General features: G+C 36.4%; 1 protein-coding gene across 1 annotated transcript in view; it reads right to left on the reverse strand.

The window, feature by feature from the left end:
- DGKH (diacylglycerol kinase eta) overlaps nt 1-24,358 on the reverse strand; it is a 151,150-nt gene that overhangs the window by 28,173 nt on the left and 98,619 nt on the right. Inside the window, 17 exon segments of the mRNA XM_066313333.1 lie at nt 1,989-2,117; nt 2,567-2,840; nt 4,024-4,123; nt 5,536-5,621; nt 8,040-8,100; nt 8,102-8,122; nt 8,618-8,705; nt 8,708-8,745; nt 9,059-9,131; nt 9,134-9,168; nt 11,597-11,618; nt 11,621-11,755; nt 13,451-13,553; nt 14,706-14,831; nt 15,946-16,052; nt 22,604-22,736; nt 23,079-23,183. Of these exon segments, the coding sequence (XP_066169430.1) occupies nt 1,989-2,117; nt 2,567-2,840; nt 4,024-4,123; nt 5,536-5,621; nt 8,040-8,100; nt 8,102-8,122; nt 8,618-8,705; nt 8,708-8,745; nt 9,059-9,131; nt 9,134-9,168; nt 11,597-11,618; nt 11,621-11,755; nt 13,451-13,553; nt 14,706-14,831; nt 15,946-16,052; nt 22,604-22,736; nt 23,079-23,183 (1,636 nt within the window).

Consider the following 24,358-nt stretch of genomic DNA (forward strand, 5'->3'; position numbering starts at 1 on the left):
AAACAGCACCAGGAATGTGGTGGGAAGGATAGACTGCATCCTTTTCAGTGGCAGAAGTGGGACAAATCACATCATGTCAATCATAACTTAGCTTAAGAGTAACATGGGTGTATTGTATGAAGACACTAATAGAAAGAAAATTTTGAGTGGAAAAATCTAGAGACAAAAGGAATAACTACAACAAGGATTTAGACATTGTGTTTGCATTACCTCAGGCCAGGATTTGCCTATTCATGGAGATTTTTTTAAGTGATGATACTCTAACACAGAACTGTAAATTGAATGGCAAGTTCTTCACATTCTTGTATCACCAGAGTAAGATTAGACACGTTTCTGGAAGACTTGCTGATGTCAAACAGAAATTATTATACACAGGACAATGAAAAGTAGGTGAATTTATCTGGATTGTTTTATTTGAAAGGACTGAGCTAACAGCTCCTTCTGACTTTAACACCTATATAATAGCCATGGCAGTTATCACAACATGCTACAACATTGCATGGTAGCAGTACAACACATTGATTGGTATCTATGCATGACAAAAACACTGTAATAATGTCAAAAAATAAAAAGGAATAAAACCAGCAAGTGTATCTAACAAGAGTCATTAAATATTTAGATTAAGGTATTAACATATGGAAAAACATTATCTTCCTCAAATGACCAGGAAGATCCTCGGAGGGTAAAATACAATACTCAGAACAAAATTAACATTCATTTTTCATAATACTACTGAAAAATTCACAACACTGTTCACACAGTCTGTTCTCTTTGTACTTGTGAACAAGGCAGATGTATTAAATAGGAAAATCAGCAGAGCAGCTGCTCTTTATTTGACAGATGAGACTCATGGGAATAACTGCAATAAAGATAAACTTTTGCTGTGAATGCTCTGATAAAACAACAGAGCCCTAATGAGTAAAACTGATGTTTCAGTGCAGATACTTGAATTCATGTTTCATGTTTTGTCCCTAAATATCTATCGTCCAGTGACAGCATTAGTATGCACTCTATTCCACACACGTAAGAATAATACAGCTCCCCATTAGATGCAGAAATTATACCATCAAGAAACATGGAGTTCAACAAATTTCTAGACCTGTATATCTTTATTATAAAGCTATTGCAGTAGGATTTGGTCATCTGTAGGGCCAGCATCCTCTATGAGCTACTATTGAAAAGAGATGACCAACGTGCATTGATTCCTATACCCAAGCAAAAATAAAAGGGATCAGTGAAGAGACAGTCCCTGGAGAAAGCCTGATGTTGGTTCTGGAGAAAATGCAAGGTCCTGGGTCAACAGAAGCCCCAAGAGCCCAATGTCTTATTTCCAAAGTAGGAGATATAGACACAGGAACCAGCTTCAGAGCAGAGCCTTATGAAGACAACTTTTGAGGATGTTCATGTGGGTTAGGGTGAAAAAAGGAGATGCAAATCCCAAAATGCTTTTCTCATTTTGCCCCAAGATGTTGTTCACCAAGTATCTAGAGGATGGGCTTTCCTGCCTATCAGCTACCACTGTTTCTCTATGACTCAAAGATCATCTTGTGACGTCACCAACAGTGCATCACTGTCCATTTTGATAATATGGAAAAGACTGAAATTTCCACTGCTAAGAAACACCTTTCCTAAAATTTCCATGTAGCTTGAGAATGTCAGTCTACAACTGAGACATGCTATTGCCACCATCACCTAGGCTCTAGTCTTTGCTCAGGTTCATGTAGAAAGGTGAGTGTAAAAAACTGGATTAAATTCAGGCACTTCTCTCCCCAAGAAGTGCCTTCTCAGCTTTGTAAATGCATTCCAAAAGACTCTCCATCTATTATTCTCTGATTTTTCCCTTAACTTTTATTTATTCAAATCAATCAGAAGTTTCGAGTACTTTCCAGTCAAACAGGATGCCAGTATTTTTAACTATGGAACCAATTATGCTCCAAATACAACTACAAGGAGATGGAATATTTCTATTTTATTTCTAATTTACTCACTTGATGGAGACTCAAGTTCCTTTGTATCTTCCTCTTTTTCTTCTTCTTTGGATTCATCCAATTCTTTGCTGTATTCTACTGGAGACTGGTTCACTTGCTCTTCACTATGAGCATTCTGCTCATCCACAACTGTTATTAAGAGAAAAGGCAAAGTTTCAAGGATTCTAAAGAAAAACTGGATGCACCAAAATAAGCACTTTATTTTGTAGCTTATTTTAGTTTAAAACATCAATAAAAGAGTTCTATCGTCAATTCAGTGAAAGAGTCAGTCAATTCTTTACCAGTTGATAAAGATGTGCTGTCAGACATCTTCATTTTGTGGAGGGTAATAATAAAAAGAAATGGGCTTAATACACATACATACATTACATTATGTGTGCACACACATACGTTCAGAGTCATCAACATTCAAACAAGCTGCAATTCTTTACCTTGCAGCTTGTAATAAACATATAGTTTTATCTTTGTAAGAATATAAAAATCAAATTTTATAATGAAAACTTATTCCAGTTAGACAAACAAACATCATTATACTATCCTATTCTACCAGTCTGGATCAAAATGTTTTTGATGTGCACCTTTTTCTGCTTGTTCAATGATCTGCCTCACAGCCTTCTTCAAGCTATTTGCTCGGAGCATCAGCTGTTCCCTTGGTTTGAAGAGCTTCTGGGAAGACTTTGAGACACACTCTGCTAATTGCTCTTTACTTTCAGACAAAGATTCTTCACTTGAGAACTCCTCTGGTTCTTCCTCCACAATGGGGGGAGCAATGCCTGGGAGAATGGGAGCAGCCTGGGCTTCTGTGTGAAGAGCCTGGAGCAGTAAGTCCAGCTTTTCATTTAACTCTGAGCACTAAGACAAAGTGGAAAAGACATACACACACATTAAAAAAAAATCAACAGTGAACATGTGAATATTTTTAGGAAATGCGGTACCAGATTTTATTTGAAACTGTAGGTTTTAAGTGGTCTGTGTAATTCGTTATGTAAAATCCAAACCAAGGTTCAAGGCTTCAGGATATCAGATTATGAGGAGGTCTGCATGGGCTTTTGGCAGACCCTGTGACATTTAGTCAGATTAGAGCAATTATAATACAAACCCCCCATACTCAGATTCAAGTAACACTCCATGCTAAACTCAGCCTGCCCCATAACTGCACAGATTACATCCTACCCCTCTCCCAATGACTTGCAGCATGGAAAACCACCAGAGGTTTGCCCATGCATTGAGAGGTATCTATCAGCTGCTAGACTGAGACACATGGGGCTGTTTTTGCAATACAGCTGTATATTAAAGCAAGTAAGCTGTCACAGAGCAAGTGGCTCAAGCCAGAATCAGACTGTCAAATGGCTCTCCCCAACACCAAGTAATCATTCTCTCTAGGCACACAGGAAAAGAAATGACTTCCAGTGTCTAAGAGAAAGAAAACACTCTCTGGTCTTGAAACAGTCAAAAAGAAAAACTAATTTTCCAAAATGTGCATTGGATAGAAACATGAACCACAAATTGCCACTTAGCAAGTACATTTTCTGACTCTGGGATTGTCAAGGATTTTGTTTTCTTCTTTTTTTCAGCTCATGTAAATTTTGTGTCTCATACCAAATCCTTCTGTTGTTTTCTTTCCTAATGTTTTTGCAACATGATCTCTGTATTTTGCAGCTTAAACCACTATTTTTAACATTGTGGTCTGTCTCCTCTTCATCCTCGCAGCATTCTCTTCATTATCCCACTGTTTTCCTGTAGTTAACTTAATCCCTAGAAGTATAACTAATGCAAAAAAACCCACAAACAAATCCTTTTATCTCTATGTATGCTACCATGAACTTTATCCTTTATGAAAAAAGAAAGTATAAACAGTTGAAAGAGATTGTTGGAAATAATTAACTCTATGCAAAAAGAAGAGAAGAATTTTGAAGTCACTGGTTCAAATGAAAGCCAAGCTGGGCATTCTAGAGCAATGTGAAAATTAAATATCCATGAGCTATAAACTTTAAGAACCCAACAACTTTAAACCTGAACATAGTCATAATCTTACTTTAATGGCCATGGCATCAGCTTCCTCTGCATTTTCCATTGGTTTTTCGTAAGTCTTCCCTATTTTGGCAACAAAGTCCTTTACAGTTTCACATAATATTCTTCAGATAAAAAAAGGAGAGGGAAGAAATCAAATGAAATGGAATAGATATGTTTTGAATATTAAATTCTTATGGCAACTTACTTATATGTACACTGCTATAAATCATTCTTATTGGAAACTGAACTCTGTGATCATACTTGCAAATCAGGTGACACTCCCACAGCTTCCCAAATTGAAGTGATGAGCTTTAAAACAAGAACTCCTTCACTTAAGCCGTGGCATACATTGTATCTCTTATCTGAAATAAACATGCCTGATTTTATCTACTCCCTTGCTTGTACACCTTCCCTAAGAGAGGACTTAGTACTAACTTGCATTCACTTTGGTAACTTCCATGCATTAAACACAGCCATGCAAATTCCCATGCAAGGTTGGAGCTTAAAAACAATGGAGAAAAGCTACTGACTTTAAGCAAGCACTCCTTAGATGAAAGCATATGGCCACACATATCCCATTGCACAGATCATTTTTTTCAACCAACCCTGAAGCTCATCTCTGCAAACTACAGTGGGTGCAATGAATTTTCACTGTGTAAATCAGAAAAAGACTTGGTTCTTCTTAACTGCACTGCAGACAGACAGCAAACTTACTAATGAGGTGAGGATAATTGCTTAGTACTGTTCATTTGGTTGACATTTTTCTGACAGAAATTAAACAGATTTAACAAGGTACAGAACCAATTTAGAATCTGAAGTTAATAATATCCTGCCGTTTAATCTTCTACATGTGTTATGTATAGTTTAAAAATGAAAATTCGTTAACTTGCTTTTATGAGAAAAAGAAAGATGTAATGATATTCAGCTGTATTTTTAAAGATTCTTAGACTGGTCTTGTGCATATTGCAAAACATAAACTGTTTTTTCATAGAGAACAGTTCTGATTTCAGATGATGCCCATGATTTGCCAAATTTCTCTGATTTCAAAATGTTTTAGTTTGGGGGGAAAAAATCTCATTAATGTCGTAGATCAGTATTGATTGAACTGATACAGACAGGGCTACAACAAAGCTACCTAAGCTAAAGTTCTGCTTCACACTGGTGAAATTTTGTCCTCTAAACATATGCATTACAAAAAATAACCAGAAGAAATGCAGTGTGAAGTAGATCACATCTTTGCAATATAACAGTAAGTTTCATATTTAGGCCATGCACTGATTTCGAATTACTTAACATCATTTTATAGATATTGTGTGATTATTTTTTGATTTAGTATTAAGCCATCCATTACAACTGTATCATCTAAAAATTTTGCAGAAAAGAACATCCACTCTAAAAGATATAAATCAAGATATATTGAGCCAAGCCAGTTGGCCATCCATAAGAAAATCAGGCTTAGACAGAATGCTATTACGGTGATGATGTTACACAGGGAATTTATCCCCCACATTGTACATAAAACTGATTGACTCACTTGGCAGATGATATGACAACAGAATGCTGATCAGAATTGAGAATTTTTGCAAGATGAGCAGCAACTGAATCCTCATAAGCAGATATCTGAAAATACAGAGAAAAGAGACTTCAATTTCCACACATTTCAGCAGTTTAACACCAAGTAGTGAGTTTAAACGCCTCAAACACAGCAGAATTTCCATTTCAGATCTAATACAAGGTCAAGTGTCCAGTAACAAAGATTCTATGTGCATACTGTATTTTATGTACCAGACTTTTAATATTCAAAGTTAGAGAGCATCTGAAAACTTGATCCACAGTTCTTTTCCTCCTGTAGAGAAAACAGTAAGTTATTTCTAGGCTTAAATGAGTCTGTGAGACAGAAAAGAATTTACCTTCTCCAATTTATAACAACCTGCAGTATTATAATCTAATATCTAATATTTTACTTCTAAAATAAGCAAAGCTTTCTTCAAACACATTGCTTAGTAAGAATAAATCTAGTTTGCAGTTATAATCTGGAATTTTCACTTTACTGTCAGGTGGGCTCTCACTTCCCAAGAACCACAACTGACAAAGACTGCCAAACTGGTATAATGTTATCAAGGTATCAATTGTTATCATGTTACCAATCCTCAAGGAGCAAATCATTTAGGGCTTAGTCTTTACAAGAACATTAAAAATTACAAATTACAAAACACTCAGGAAAATATTTGGACTGGATCAAAAATAAATCCTCACACACCATATCCTATCTCAAAATAGCTCTGGATCTAGACCTCAATTTTAAGAGAAAATTCTAACAAAATTCCAAATCCAAAGCTAAAAATAAATGCAGTTTTGACAGCTCCCTTTAAGAATCTCTTGAAATCTCTGACCATGCTTTTGTCTTTGATTTTAAGCAGGCAGATATACCACTTCAGTTCTTTTCTCCTAAAATCCAGCCTTCATTGTAGGACTCTAACATTGAATCAGTTTTCATTTCAAAGGAGAAAACAAAACATAAATGTCTGATCTGTAAGAATGAAGTACTGTTTTTCAAACATCAGTACAAGATTTCTGGAAACCAAGTGGAATTAGTCTCCTGAAACTGCAGAAAGGAAGGAAGGAGAAAAAAAAAATAAAGCATGTACTTCCATTTGCTTTTCAAACTGTGGTATAATCCAACACCTACTATAAGGTTAATTATTATTTTTCTGAAATAGCCTAACTCAGTAAACAATGTAAAAAAGCCAATTAAAATAGAGATTGAATAGGGTACTCAAAAGCAAATGGTTTTGTCCAACTCAAGTAATGACAGGTAATAGAGCCTACAGAATACATTTTCTAAAAAAGAAGTTTCATATGAGCAAGCAGTTCCTTCCATTTTCAGAAGGGGCTAAAAAAATTTCAAAGCCAGAAATAACTAGAACAAAATGATGATCAAGACACACTTGAAAATTTTAACTGTCTTGAAAAATTAGGGGCGATAAAGCCTTGATCTGCATTGCTGACACCAGAAGCAGAGCTGTGTGCAAAGCAACCCCCTTAAAATCCCAGCCTTTTTGCATCTCTATATCCAGCAATCCATCAAAGGTTATAACCTCCTTGCCAATTAAAAGAGCCTGAATTATTAAATTGTTCAAGAGACTGCTGATTAATTATGGCTTCTCAAGTACTTTTGAGCTTCAGTTGATATGCATTAACTTTCTTGGGAATATATTATTTTCTCCTTTTCAGTCAGAATTTTCATGCCAATTAATTTGATTAAAGCATTTCCCTCTGTCAAAATTGAAACCTCATCAGCTAGTACAAGCAAATCTAGTCTGGAAGACAGACTAAGCTTTTCTTTGATGATGCTTAGGATTTTGAGCTCTTTCAAAAAACAAAGAGAAAGTTGGGTAATATCACCTGATTAAACTCAAGCTGCAAAACACTTCTCTCTTTCTTTAGGAATATAACCCTTGCCTCCAAAATGCTGGGGGCTTTTTTCGATGCTTAATCCAAACTCAACATAGCAGACATTGGCTTTTATACATGAAAAAAGTATTTTAAATATTTATGTATATTATCATAGTATATATTATTATACAGTAACATAGCACTAAATCATACTTATACACAAAATTATATATAGTATAGACTCATATAAGAATTATCTAAAATACATAGCATTATACTACATAATATTTTGACAGTAGATTACATTTTGTCTAACATGCTATATAAATACACTTTCTAATACACATTAAATAGACAGATATATATATTCAGCAAGAATTTTTCTGAAAGCTTTGCTGGAGACTCCTTACCCTTCATTCCTTCTAGGCAAATAATAGAACTATATTCTATATAATATATAGAATATATTATAGATATAGAGAACCTTACTTACATGAGATACACAGCAAGAAAAGGCCTTAATTCAGTTCAGTTAACAGATCACAAAGCATCTATTTTCACACAATGCTTCAGTTACAGCTATTGTCATCCCAGAAGCTCCAAGTTAGTACACAAAACAACAAAAAAAAAGTAAAAGTCCACCTGGCACTCCTCTGATTCTTCTGCAGTCACAGGAAGAATAGAAGGCTTGCTGGTAATTTCATTCATATGACATTATACTCCACCTGAAGGAATCACAAGTGTCCAGACTGTTAGTTTTACACTCTCTCTACTATATCAACAAAAAGAAAATTCATTGTCACAGCACAGAATAGCTATGTATAAAAAAACCCTGCTAAATTTGTAGTTGTAAAACTATATGGGTGAAATAATTGAAATTAAAGGTAATAATTTGTGTTATTGCTCAGATTATTTTTTAGTGATAACAGGCAGTTATGCAGCTCCTTCAGCCATTGAGTAACTGTCAACTTTTGATGTCAATGTTTGGACAGCACACTTCCCAGTTCCATCAACCACTCATCACTCTGACTCTTTAGTTTAAAAAGCAGGCTAAAGAGCTGTCCCCAATACCACTGCAGCTTCTTCATGATGAAGACCTGCACTCAAACAACAAACCCACTGAACACCAAGTGTCCAAGATGGATTTCAGGCCATAAGAAACCCAAGCAAATACATTTTCAATCTCATGGTAAGCCATGCATAGGCATGTGTAGGTTTACCTGTCTAACATTTTCGTGCTGGCTCGTTCTAGTTTTTCCAAAATCTGAGGAAGTTGTGTATCATCATCACAGGATCCTCCCCAACCAGGACACGAGCAAGGTCATTTCCAGTACCAAGGGGTAACACTCTAATTGACACTGAAACACAACACAAGAACAAATCTACTATTGAAAACTAGAAAGAAAAATACAAGTGGTTACAATATGCTTGTTATTTCAACCAAGAAATGTTAATTCATAGCTGATGTCTAAAGCCTGTAAGTCAAAGCGTGCGTTCCTGTTAAGCTCATCCTGTTATAAACAATGAAAACTTCCATTAAACAGTAACTATTGGGTTCACCCATACACGGAGATACAACACAGAACCAAGTCAAGGAAAAGGTAAGCACACAAAATTAAGCCTAGTCAGTCCAGGTAAGGAAAGTAAATATGCACACTTGCCTTCTTGTGCAAGCTGAGTTATCAATTTCTGACAAGACCCAACCCACGCTTCCATCGCCACCACACACAAGATCCTGAAGTTGTCAAACTTCTGAAATAACCGCAAACCTGCCAGAGAAAATGCGAGTTAGTTACATCCATTAGCAAGAGAGCAGTGACATTCATTAGCAATTGTTACAAGAAAATATTGTGCACAGCATCTTTATGATCCTTTTATTATTGTGGGGTATGGCGATACAAACCATCCACTTAATTAACCTATCTGCAGCCCATCTGTCTCTGTATATTCCACTTATACTGACATTTCTGATAAATAACATGCCAAGGTTATCCTTAAAAAAATCCCTTGATATTGTTTTCAGGATTTTATAAGTCTGATTTTATTGATTTTATTAATACTAAAAAAAAAAAAAAAAAAAAAAACCAAAAAAAAAAACCAGCAATAAATATAAGTGATAAATTAAAACTGCTCCATGCTTCTCACTTCAGCCAGAAGCATAATACACCAGTGGGGATTTTTCACTGGAAGAGGTTAAGACACAATGAACAGGATGTGCTCCACAATATGAGTGGGCTTTTGTCAGCGCAGGGCTATTAAATGTAAGGACCACTGAGAGCAATTTTTAAACATAAAGGTGAAGATAACAATTAGGACAAATAATACAAGTATTTCATATTATATCCTTAAAGCCATATGCTGCTTTTGCCTCCTATTGCTCTTCCTCCTGCTCTCAGACTTTTAACACCTCCAGAATACAACACCTGGACAGTACAGAAAGTTGGACAAGAGAGACAGAAAATGCAGAGAGGTAAGACACAGAGGAAATGGGAATGAGATGTGAAGAAACAGCCAAGAGGTAAAAACAAGAGGGACTTTAACTAAAAAAAAAAAAAAAAAATAGAAAAAAATTGGAAAGTATAACTCTAAAATACCAACAACAAAGATATTTATTTTTAATGCATGTTATTTTCCAGAATATGCATAACTTCTGAACCATTTCTAAAAAGCAGCATATCAGGATCACAATTTTTGAAGCATTTATATTTTTTCTAGAGAAAATAATCGTCACTTGAAAACGATGGGCGCGTACTTACTCAGAACAAAAGAAGAGGATATTCAAGGGGGAAAATTTTGATATCAGAGAAATTTATCCTCTCCTGAGAAACATGAGAAACTCCTAGAAATACACTGCCTCACAGAATCACCTCTGATTTTTAGATCAACCAGAAAAGAGAAGACATCAGTGTGAGCTCATGGAATAACTGTTAAGGACCTCTCCCTGGAAACTGTCTGGGAGAAATAATGAAAAGCACCCAACGTGAACTACAATTTCTGTGCAAAATCAAAGTGAGCCGCCTCAGCCATGGTAGAGCTATATGAAGGAAGAGAACTTGCAAATGTATTTTTCAGACTGTCTCCTGTCACAGAGAGTCCAATCAATTAAGACCAATATGTCATTATAATTACATGTAGAAAATGCTAGCTAAAGTGACTTTGATTCAGCTCAGATTATCAGGGTTATAATGAAAGAATATTACAACTCAAAGAGTTAATATGATGTGGCCATAACACAGTACTAATTATTATAATCCACAGGTGTAATCAATTATACTTATATATTTACACACTTCTTGAACTGAATTTTTGTGGATTTGCTTCATCTACTTTTATCTTAAAGTATAATTCTGCATCTTTAAGAGTACAAAAATTTATGCTTCTAGTTGCTATAACTGATACTGTTTGGCCATTTAACCACATCAATATATCTGAGTGAAACTGAGTTAGGCAACAGAAATACGGGCACGAATTTAATCTTCATATGTGCAAAGATGCTTGAGTTGTGGCCTCCACTATGCAAATCTCATCACTATCTCTTCAACAGTCAACTCCTAGATTTTGGGGAGAAATGCCTGGTGGTTTTAATCATGTTCTTACTCGAAATTCTGTGGGATGGTCATTTTCTTGACTATTTGCATACGTTGCGTGAATCGTATTTTGGATATACTTTTCAGATGAAAATTTTTTCATGTACTTGTCCACTGCAGACCCCTCTGCTGACATTCATGTTCAGAATTTAGAAGATACAGAGCACATTTAGACAATAGTTTTATTCCATAGCTACACACAAAAAGGTCAGAGGAATATCAGAATTACGCATGTGAAATGGAGGAAAAGCACCTGGGCAACACTGCATAAAGGCAAAATCAAAGCTCCTGTGATACAAGAAAACATCTAAACATTTTTAACCATTTGAGCCTTACCAGTTATCAGAAGTCAAAGCCAGCCAAGAGCTTTTGGTTTTGAATTTTTGAGCTTTTCTAGAAGGAAAATGTTATCCTACAATCCCTTCACACACCGGAATTTATCTGGAATTCTGTTTTCTTTTAGACTTAATTTGGAAGTCAGAGTAGATATTGGTGATAGAATTATAGCAACAAGGGGATATAACACTATAAAACAAGGGGAACGCAACACTATACTTTGCACCTAATTCCCTCATGGAAAGGCTTGCTCAAGATTTTCAAGGTTATTACCCTAAGTGAGGTCCTCCATTCATTAATCGAAGACCTGAGCTGGATTTAACGACTGTTTGAATCGACGAAGAAACTTTACTCCCTGATTGTCTCCACTCTTTGAGTTAACAAAAACTAAAAGAGGACTGGCACAGGATGGCGGGCATGTGGCTTTCCAGAAACCTGTAACATAGTTAGAAAGAATGAAATAAATAAGGTTTCCTAATATGAACAACACAAAAAGAAATCATGTGAAAGAGGAAGATAGGGATGAAGGACAAAAGGAGTACATTTTATCATGCATAATGTAAAGGCCAAACTGAGTATTAGTCCTGCAAAGAAAACATAATTGCACAAGATTTACCAGTCCTTTTTGTTGTTTGTTTGTTTGTTTCTGGTATTTTCAGTGCCTAGATTTAGTAAAATCCTGAAGACAATAGTTATTATTTTTCAACTGCTAATAATCTTTTAGACTACTTATTAAATATCATCTTCACAGATTATTATCACATAATTGAATATATATTTCAGTTACAAGTGTCTGGTTTTCAATCATATGTTGCTTTAACTTTACTGGGTTGAACTGGATCATTCACATCTGTATGAGCTTTTTAAGAGCACTCACAGATATTAAGTTACTTATACTCAGTTCCTTCCAGGCAAGACTTCACATAGGAACCCTTTTTTCAGACTGAGGTTATACTATTAAATATAACAGAATCACTGAACAACAGAAGACCTTCAGCTGTGATTCAAAGCTTATTAAAGACAGTGCAGGTCTTAACTAATTACAGCAGGCTCTCTATAAAGTCCTTAGTCAGAAGCACTAATGGACACTGTTGTCACTAACGTGACATGTCCATGGAGGTAATGGTTCCCCAGCAACACCTCAAAATCAGACATCACATGTATAGGTTTTAACATTTGTCTCCAGCGGTATTAAAATGATTATGTTGTTCTCAATTACTAAAAAAATACTAAAGCTACAAATAAAAAATTTAATTAAGGGATGCTAATTTAATTCCACATTATCATAATGTCTAATTTCAAATAAGGTTTGATTAATTAATTTAAATGCCAAGAAAACTAATTTCACATATTGAACAATCTTCTTGGCATGAGTAATAAACGACAGCATGATGTCTAAGACACCACAAAGCAAATAAATAGACTGAATATATATATAGCATACACAATCACTTTTACTAACTTCATGTAACAAAATTCATTGAATTGTGTTGAAGTTGTTGGTCTACTTTGCCATTGACACTAACTATAAAATCAAAGCAGTCAAATTTTGTGATACTTCTTTTTTTAAATCCACTCTTGGCCTTGAAGTGCAGTCTCCCACTCTATCCTGAACCACCAAAAAGCATTTCTGAGTTTTGAGCATTTTCTGGGTTTTTATTTGTGCATTGCATGATTCTTACACTGCTTATATTTAAAAAAAAATAAAAATTAGAGAAGCTATAGAAGCAATTTCTCTCTAAAGGCTGGTAAAGTAGCTGTTGCATCTGAGCTGTTCAGCTAGCTTTTCACTGCATAATGCAAAATTATGCAAAATTTGAGAACTCACAAAAGGAGTCGTATATGCCAGGAAGGCATCAGCCCACTTTATTTGAGGACTCTGCTCATTCACTTGAAACGTTTATAAGGGTCATAAGCAAAATTGAAGAAAATTTCTGCTGGGGCAACTTTAAAAAACATGACAGTTGAATAATTCTCTAAAAACCTACATAGCAAATTATACTTTTCTCTACATTTGCAGACTGCATTCACCTGCTTGGCTGAAGGAACTTGGCCTTGTTTATTTACATGGGTGTCAACAGGGACTGGAAGTGCAGAGGTACCACTGAACCACACTACAGAACTACGTACCATCGGAGTCTATACTGTTTAGTGCTGTTGGAGGGATGATTGATACCTTACACTGGCCAAGTGGACATTTGCGAGGGTACAGATCTTTACAGGCCGTGTGAACCTACAAAAGAAACAAAAAATATTTTCCTTTAGCGGAATTTTGAGGTGAAGATACAACTGACACTATGTTACATATGAAACAAAAATGGACTCATATATAACATTTAGGTGTAGAGGGAAAAAGAGTGAGACTAGGAAAAAACCCCAAATATTCAACCACAGAGCCTTGTTACTAATTCAACAAAACATTATTTTGGAGAACTTCATCTTCAGCTACCCCTACAGCAGATAAGAATCATCATTTCAAGGGAATCACGTGCCCCCATTCACAAGGAAGGGAGAAGCAAGCTCCCAGCATCTGTGCTGGTGGCAGCTGACGAAACAATAGCTCCATATCTGCCTGGTCCATTGGGGCCATTCTGGAAGACATATCTGCATTAAAGCTGGCACACCTACTAAGCCAGACCCATCTCCCAAAATTGGGTCCCATAGACTCCATATTGTAAAGGTCTCCTCCGCAGGTATTGGAAAGAGAGGCACATGGAGAGGTGGCTGCATTTCACCTAAATTTCAAGTCATCTCTGGAGATGCAAATAATTTCCTACTGCTCACACACAGAGCCTTGAAGTTCAACAATATGTCAGAAGCTTCAACAATAAGTAAACTGCTTACTTGCACAAGAAACCCATCTTTTTAGACAAGTTGATAAAATTAAGAGAAAACTATATTGGGGAAACAGCAGTAGTGAGTTAGAGAATTTCAATCAGCAACCTGCAGATTGCCCTGAAGAAAAGAAAGGCAAGATTTTGAAGTAATAATCATGTTACTACATTAATGGTAATAAATATTAATGTAACATATTACTAAAATATTAATATAGCAGTAACTACAATAAAAATACAAGAAAGTAACATATGATTATTAGGCATAAGGAACAGGCACCTGAACATTCAGTTAACAGCTAGAAGAAAGCAGAGAAAACACATTGGATGACAACACCTATTAAAGAAAAGCTGCATCTGTGGGTGTATTAAAAATTAACTGTGCAAGCAGGAGTCATCAGAAATTCTGAATGCTAGAGAAACCTGAGTTTGCAGAAGCTGCCTGCTCCTACTTAATCCAAAAGCAGGCTGTGAAATGACAAAACAAAACTAATGGCAAACAATAAAGCTGTCAAGCTGAGAAATGCTTGGATGTGGTTCAGCACACCTACCATAGCTTTACACCAAAGGCACTTCCAATCTTGCAGGCGAAGGACACTGCCACAGGTCTTGTCACAGACTGCGCATTTGGCACTGACGGGCAGGTTCCCCTCTAACCACTGGTGAGGCATAGCTATCTGTGGAGAAGGAGTCATTAGAGTTAAATACAAAGAAAGAGAAATTAAAGGCTTTTGTCTCTCAAACATAGGTGGATTTAAACTATTTCTCACAGCTGTACCCTTTCATCAAAGAAGCAGGTATGCTGGTTGGCCGGGATAATGGACACTGATGCTCAGAAGGCAACAGCAATGAAAGGACTGCTCTGGTGTTTCACATGCTAGGCAGAAAACATGAGACCTAAAGAAGGGAGACATGTCTCACTCATGGTAGCAACTCACCATAACACAATGGGGCAGAGTTAAGTCCAGAAATCCAGAGACTCCGTTATACAAGTAAGTTCCCACTCAGTTATGCTGACTACATGACATAAACCAATTAAAAACTCCTAAAATTCATAAGAATAGGCAGGACAGTAGAATTCCTCTGTTACTTCACTTACCCACTCACCATGGCTGGTAAATCACAGCTCTATAAAGCAGTCCCAAATGCAGTGCAAAGCTTTACTCAGTGCACTCTTTGTCCCATTAATACCATGGGCTACTCAGGACACTCAGGTGTTCAACTTAGTACCAGCCTTCTAGGAAGAGGCTTCACACCAGTGGTTCATACACAGCTGCGTTTGTAAAAATAGTCCATTTATCACAATCAACCTCTCAAAAGCTTTTGTTGTTTCTCCTGCTAATTTTAAAATTCCTGCTTTCATTACCAAAAACCCCTCCCAATTCACTGAATTCCATACAGGCCTCCTGGGGAACTGCTCCAGGTAATGAGGACAAAAAATAGATTGCCCAAATAGCATGGTAACTGTAAAGTACCACCTTTGCTTAAGAGCAGTAGGAGCTTCTGAGAGCAATTCTCCAGCAGCAGAGTTCCTCCGCATGTGGCCTTTAAAACCTTGTAATACAACTGCAGTTGAGTGCCCACAGTTGCTAGACTTGTCTTGTGAGATAGGAATACAACTTTTGTTCTAAAACCCACTTTAATCTTTGAACAGTGTTCAGGAAAATAGCTATCTACCATTAACTTCAATGGGTAGCATGGCAATATTTCTGTGAATGGGCTTTCCCCCACCCTGCCCTCCCCAAAGAAGAAAGAGCTTTGGAAAATACTGAAAAAATGAATAATACTTACACCATCTTCATCTTCAATGATGTCTTTTCCAATCGAGGCTAATGTAGTCCATTTGCAGTTATTTGTTGCTCGGACAGCACATCTTTTATGTGCTTTAAACTTACACACTGCAAGACACAGATAAATAAACATATATATCCTATGTTATTTGCTGTATTTCAGGGATACAGACTTTTTAAAAAATTAAACACGGATATCCCATAAAAAAGCCAAGTACGTGTCACTTAGTGTTGCGCACATGACACAAAACAAATAAAAGAAAATTCAGTTCATAATCACTCCAGCTTTAACTCTCTAAACCAGGTTTAACTGCTTAGCTGTAGGCCATGCTAAGTGTGCCCTGAAATCCACATTAGTCCCCATTTTTTCAGATACAAGATACAATATTAACTATGTGTTTGCCTTTTCCATCCCTCTGATAACATGACACAGATATCTGTGATAAATTTGCAGGAAGTCATGGGAAAGTGCTTTACAAAAGTATTTTGAATCAGGAGATCTGTTTCTTTGCTCAAAAGATGACTTTCAGGCACCATGCTGGGCCTATTTTTCTCAGAACACGAGAAAGTGAAGGGTTTACATGGTGATATTTTAATTCAGGATACTGGGGATTACAAAATTTTCCAAGAGACTATATCAAATCAGGAAGAACCTTACTTTCCACTGCATTCTTTATTAAAAGTCTGCTAACTGGAATACTCAGCACAACTGTGTAGTTAGGCAGACATTCTGACAACCTAATAACTATTTGAATTTTGTTCAACTCAATTAATATGCCAAGCTAATGATACCATATGAGACCAAACAGACTGATGCACCCAACTGTGGGTATCTTTTCTACTTCCAGTAGATGTAATGATGTAATTCTATTTAGAGTGCATTATATAAATTATTTTGGCAATGACCATTAAAGGTTTATGAGAACTAGCCAGCAGATCAAAAGTAGTAGTCTCTTTTCAAACAAATATTTGACAGGAAATTATCAAGGCTTTGGCCCTTTGCTTATCTACCATTAAAAAACATTAAGCCATGGTACAAAATGTCTTCTGAATAATAAATTTCCCATTTTAATTCCACTGATACATTGCCAGATCAATTTAAAAAGTGAATTGAGACTGTGCAAGCAACATCTGAGTTTGAAAGCAATCCTCACTGTTCTGGGAGATGTGTGAAAGTGCTCAGCTCTTTCTTACTTCCTAGAAAAAAAAGAGGATGAAAGAAAACAAAGTTTCATTACTTTTATAGTACCCCTAGTCATTTAAAAAAGCAGCATTCATATAATCATAGAATTATTTGGGTTGAAAGAGACATTTAAAGATCATTTAGTTCCAAGCCCCTGTCCTGTGGACTGGGACATCTTTAACAAGATGAGGTTGCTCAGAGCTCCATCCAGCCTGGCCTTGAACACTGCCAGGGATGGGGCAACCAGTGTTTCATCATTGTCACAGTAAAGAATTTTTTCCTACTATGTAATGTCAACTCTCAGTTTGAAGCCATTTTCCCTTGTCCTGTCCCTACATGTCATTGTAAAATGTCTCTCTCCATCTTTCCTGCAGGCTCCCTCCAGGTACTGGAGAGGGCTGCAATTATATTACCCCAAAGCCTTCTCTTTTCTAGGCTGAACAATACCAACTCTCTCAGCCTTTCACTGGAGAGGTGCTCCATCCCTCTGATCATCTCCATGGTACTCCCATAGGTCAGTGGTCCCTAACCCTAACTCCTAACCATGCCCTAACCAGCGCATGGACCTGTTGGAGCAAGACCAACACATCCAAAGCGTGAAAATATCCCGTAACTGTCAACTAACATGGTAAGACTCACTTTTTCTAAACAGCTCAGCATCAAATTGTCCGTTTGCCAACCTCAGTTGGCTCCAAGCATCTAATGAAGCCAGCTCTCACAGAAGCACAGAAATAAAGGCTGATTTTTCAAGTGATGGACCATGAGCAGTTTTCACTATTTGAATGTTTCAGAGAAGATATGCTACTGAATTCAGCTCCCTAGTCATAAATGATAAGTACTTGCTTTGCCACACAGCTCAAAATACAACAAATCAGGGATGAGGGGGAATAGAAAATTAAAAAATACAAAGTAATAGAATGTTCAAACCCTACTGAGCTATGATTGAACTTGATCTTAGGAACCCTATATTCAGCCTCTTTCTCAACAAGGCAAGGACAAATCAATCCCAGGCTCTGAAGAGTTTCAGCAAGCCATTCAATAGATGGCAAGTGGCAGGTAATGTTTGCTTTGTAAGTACTGTAAATAACCTACCAGCCAAATCTCAGATCAGACTCTTTTGGTCACCCCTCCCCTGAAACCTCAGTATCATGAAACAACAATTCATGTTAGTCTGAACATTAAATATTCCCAACAAAAATAACACTAAGACACAGATATATATCTTGGATTGCAAGCAAAGAAAGGAAAATTTTAAATCAAACCTCAGTATTAGTTACCCCTATAACCTAACTTCTTTTGTCTCAGATTACACTGAATCCCATTCAGGAATCAGTCTGATATCTGAAATCTTTTGGAAAACATGCAGACATATGGCTAGACATCCACTGCCATTACTTTGCCAATGAAAGCTAAAATACAAGAGTTAAGTTACTCAGGAAACTTAACACTGCAATATAGTTTCTGAATGCAGGTGTGCAGTCATTTGCTGTATGACCACACCCTTTCAGAGAGCAGGACCCTCAGTCATTGCATGTAATGGATGGCTCTGGATAAGCATGGGGTTGTGCCATACTCTGCTTCATAATAATTTTCAACAGGTATTTGCCTTACTGACTGAAAGCTAATGAGATACTACTTTTTAACCATCAATATTAATTTCTTCCTGGCCTTTTAAAATTATCAGTAGTATTATTATTGTTGTTGTTATGCTCAGTAATACTACTACTACAATTAAGACTTTTTTTTTCAATACTCTATATCTTCAAAGCATCAGGGATGTCAGAACAGCTTCAACTGATTTTTGCAGTGATGGAAAACAGCATTTCTGTGATACAGGTTGCAGGTTATAAACAATGCACAACTAATGATTTGATCAAAAATCTTATTTAAATGTTTTCCCCAGCATCACAGGAGAGTATACGTGATATAAAGTCACAGAACAGTTTTCTACTATTCATTCATTCTTTAACAACAAACATCCCTTTCTCTTACTTGCTGCTTCATTCACTATTCACTCTCCAGACTGTGTAGAAAATGTGGCAAAAGCATCAGACAATGACTGTGCAAGTACAATTCCCTGGGCAATGGGTAAGAACAACAGGGGTTTGTGGGCAAAACCCCACAATCATAATGGAAAAAGACAAAGTGCACAAAGTGCATTTGCAGAAGTAATTTAATCCCAGTATTTTCTTGCTGATTGACTTCATCAGCCTAAAGTGTTCTCATAACATCGTGTGGTTCATCACAGGAGAATGCAGTTTAAGAGAGAGGTTTCTCCCACTTATTAGCTATGTTTGATATTCAACAATTAAGATTCTGTCATGATAAACAAAATGCTACATCAAAAAATAAATTTCTGAGAATAATCATGAAGGCAGTGTTCCACTGGCAATGACTTAAATAGAAATGTGGTACTGGTACAGAGTAACTGAGGTTACAGAGCTCTGGAAGAATTTCTGTAGATAATAATACATCATTCTTTAAGCTTCTTTGCCTAAACATTCCATATTGAAGCTAAACTCTGAGGAGCATAAAAACCCAAAACCCTTTCTTGATTCAGGTAGTTTGGAATAATTTCTAAAACAAGGCACAGAAATCATAATTACTCTGTCCTAGTAAAGACTGGATGAACATCGCAGAGATCAGTCTTTTAGCTAGAGCAACACAACACACAGACTACACTGGGAAAGTAGATTATCTTTTGAGAAGACACAAAAGAAAGAACCTGTGGGAAGAACACCATTGCATCTCAAAGGAGAGTCTGATTAATCTTTTTAGAAGTCAATTGTTTGTTGAGCAATAGCAAGAATGAAGCCTGGTTTGTTACAACTTAGATCTTCAGATTGATATACATATAAATTCTTTGACTTCTAAAACTATGCAAGCTCACACTAGTTTTTAACCCAGCAAAGGCATTAACCTATCAACTTTTTTCTACACTGGCTTCCACAAGACTAAGAGTATCTTCTGCAATTAATTTGGCCAACCTTTGCCAAAGGCTGCTGAGATAGAAGGTGCCCTGAAGAAAAAAGTCACCCATCATCTCCAAAAGAAATGTTGTTTGATTTATGGTCAGACTTAAAAAAGCAGTTGTGCAGGGCTGCTGGAAAACAGCAGTTTTAAGGGAATAGAATATTACAGGACAACTAAACTATCAAAAGCTGCAAGATGTCAGCAATGGGATTTCTTTTTACGTATAGTTAAGAGTCAAGAATCAGACCCCAAAGACTCCAAGCTACTTTCAAGACAACTTGGTGTGCCAGTAACCCAAACCACTAACAGGAGGAAGAGCTCAATTATCTCTTGAAAGAGCTTCTCATGCTTTTCAATACAAGGCATAATAGAGTAGCCTGGGATCAATGACCACACAAATAATTGAATTAAGTATAGATATAAATGGATTCCCAGTATAAAGCAGTGCTGGAGGTTTGAGAAGCCAGGCATGAATATTTAAAGAGGTTTTTTAAATTGTGTAATGGGGAAAAGCAGCACAGAACAAGTCTGGGGAATTTTAAGACTCCAAACTTCCCAGATTGTCCTCTCAAACTGTGCAGACTGCTAATACAGGTCAGCTAAAGAAAAAAATATATTATGAAATGCATTAGAAGTGCCCATAGCAGAAGCAAGTATCAAACAAAAATGCAGTTTTTAGATGAAGAAATTAAGAATGACGGGTTTTAATGTGTATACATAACTGCAGAGGAAGTATAAAGTATTATGGTAAAAGAGTCGAATGTCAAATGCTTTAGATTAGATATATAACTAAAGATCTTATTTTATTAAGAAAAAAGAAAACAGATATAAAAAATAAAATAGGCTCTAAGAAGTAAGAGAAGGTAAACTTATTATTAGAGAGAAGAATATTACAGTATCTACATATAAAAATATTTGAGGTCATACATGATTACGAAACGTGGAACAGTGAAAGGAAATCCAAATCACTTTCACAAGCTCTTTGTAAAAACTGACATCAGAAATGTGGATAAATGTAGCATTAGTTTGTCATAACTTATACAGAAAGATAACAAACTCCAAATCTGGAAATTATGGCAACTTCCCTGATGTAAAGTTAATGCCAGCACCCTGTATATTAAAAACATACTTAGATGCAAAATTAGACACTAAAAAAATATAAAACGGTGAACTACAGACATTAACACTGATAATCTTACAGTAGTAATTCTTGCTAAACAGCCTTTTAAAATATCTATATTATTAACTTAGGAATGGATAAATTCTTTATGAAAGTCATTCCTTTCCTTTCCCTGAGCAAATATAACTGTATTTGTACATAGAGGCAATAAAATTGCATTTTAGTTAAGCACGATACTTCCGTCTGCCAATATCAGACACTGAGAATACCATAATTGCCTTTAAGCTGTCCAAAGGACTTACACACAGTGGAAAACATACACCAGAGAAGGTGGAAGTAACCATGCTATTTCTAATTTCTACAAAATGGGTTTGTCCTGTTCCTTGGCAACTGCACCATTAGCTACATTAAAAGCATGGACAATTCAGGACAGTGGGTTAATGTTTCCTTTGTAGGATTTCCTTAATACATATTATTATCCTCAAGTATTATAATAGCATCAATAACAGAAATGCATTTGCAGTTGGGTTACAGACATCCAAAGAAATCAAGTTATGAATCGTGTAACTGTAACATTTTTCTGGGCAGTCAGCTATTTTAGTAATTAAATATCTCTACCTTTCATATATCTCATAAGGTCACACAGATGCTTTATTTTTTGCTGGCTCCTAACATAAGCAGACTTGTCATCACTTTTCCACAGAACTTGCAGGAAAATACAAAGAAGCTGTTTCAGGCATATTATAATTATTTGTTCATTAAATATAATTTCTAGCTAAATGCTGAAGTGTTAGCCACACTTCCTTTTCCTTTATGGTGGATTTCCCCTGTTGAACCATCAAATGCAGTTATCTACATCTCTACCCCTTGAGCAGAATTGAGAGTATTTTTAAAGCAGTACATCAGTGTGTACTGCAGGATCAGGCAGCAGCAATAGAGCAAACAAGAATTGTAGGGGAAGGGTCATAACACGTTGTTCAATGTTAAGAATGTTTTTAGCTTTGGGGCAGAAAATACCATCGTGATTTTGTTTTTCTGAGAAATGCTGATTCTGCAAACTAGTAGGACTACTTTGTTCCACATTTTTGACGTGCAAATCAAATAAATCCTGTCTTTTCTTGCAAACTCTCCACCCTGTACACTCCAAACTGGTTGCTGCAATAGAAGAAAGTGCTCTATTGAAAAAGGCACCTGGAGCAACAGGAAGGTGAGGCATATCATTAGCAGTCCCTCTGCCCGGAGGAGGATCACTCTTGTGTAGAGATTTCCTCCTGCAGGCTCTTTTGTTACTCATTATTTTCAGGATCATTACTCATACTGAACTTGCAGCCATCTGTCTACACACATAGCAGGATAGCCAAGGGGAAGCAAGCATTGTTTTACCTTCACAAGACAGGCCGTGAGAAGTGACTCCAGAGAGGCTCTCTCTGCACACGTTACAGAAGGTAGGTCGGGCGTGGGAGCAGGCGTACCAGTTATGCATCCCTGAGAAATGTTCCACATTAAACTGTGCGGTCTAGTAAAGGAGAAGTTAAGACAAATTTGCAAGTACAGAACACAGCTACAGTGACTGACATTACGCACGGTTCCATATTACAGGGGACGACAGTGAAATGCTCGCCAAAGGGATTTTCCAAAGGGTATTTATTTAGCCTGCTCTCCCTCCAAAATTCTAAACCAAAGTGTGATAATAAGCTCTCACTTTGCTGGTGAATCCTTAAAATGAAGCTTCACTCTGACATTAGACACACTTTTCACACTAAGGAGGATGAATACTCCAGTTCTGTGTCCTGTAGCTTGGTCTGTTGAGCTAGAAACCTGTTGGTGCTAGGTTGCACCAAGAAGGATGTCAGCTTACCTCATAGTGTTCTCTGGACTGAACGGACTTCAGAGAGCTTATCCAGTCCTCCATTTCTTTTCTGTTCTCAGCACACAATATTAGCCTCCTAAATGGAGTGATTATCTGAAAAAGATAATGCATCCTGATTAATCCAGATAGTAAAAATGATGATTGACTATGATATTTAATGTACTTTTCCCTGTGAGATGATGCAAAAGGATGACATGCCCTACAAGGCAAGATACTAAACACTTAAAAATATTTTCTTTAATGCACTACCAACAACAAAAGAGTTTGCTTTTCCTTGTACAGTTCCCAAGATTCAAATCAGACTTTGGTACAGGTCTCTAGAATCTACATTGAACATTACCCCTTCTCAGCTCTTTGTCTGTGCACTGAGATTGAAATGCTCAAATGGCAGGCACTGAAATGCTAACACAACCATTCTGAAAATTACTAATTGACTGAGACTGTAATCCTATTTCATACCGGCATCATAGCAACTGCAAGGTCCATTCCAATTGCTAGAGACAAAAACATATCCAAATCAAAAGCCTGGAAGTCTTAAACAACTACGAAAGCTGTCATGATATTTCACTATCTTGCACATTGATGATATATTTACACAAATTTATACACACAGAAATTTGAAACAACACTTTTTATATCCAGCTATATCAACTCAGTGTAAGAACACATGCAAATCTTTACAAAAAGGCACAGAGAACAAAAGCAAATAGTTGAAATCATATCCTACTAGCACAATTAAATGAATTCCTGGAACAAGTTGATGCTTGGAATTTTTCAGTGGTCTGGAGTTGGAGTCTAGAAATCTGAAAACACTGCACCAAGGAGGTTCAGAGTACAAGCAGATCTCCCCTCTCCCTAAACAGTAGAAAAATAATCAAAATAACAGGAAGGCAGCAGAAACTATCAGCTAACTCCCACTGAAATTATTTTGAGCACTGCATTAAAATAGACAAAGCAGCTACTTAAATGGCAAAGAATTAAAAACAAGTACAAGAAAATAAGGAAAGTTATTTGTTTTGTGGTAGAAAGTCTGAAAAATAAAGTTAAATCCTTCATCAGTATTATGCATTTTTAACCTATTGCATAGTATGTACCACCAACACTTGCAAATTACTTAAATAAAACAGAGAAAGGACCACCAAACAATGTTAATTCTGAGTATTCTTTTAAATACTACAAGCTAGACATTACAGCATTTGCACAATAATAGTAAATACACATCTACAGCTGCAGTTACTTACCCAATCCCTGTTGTAAATTGTCTCTAG

Source organism: Sylvia atricapilla, chromosome 2, assembly GCF_009819655.1.
Source record: "Sylvia atricapilla isolate bSylAtr1 chromosome 2, bSylAtr1.pri, whole genome shotgun sequence".
Taxonomy (NCBI): domain Eukaryota; kingdom Metazoa; phylum Chordata; class Aves; order Passeriformes; family Sylviidae; genus Sylvia; species Sylvia atricapilla.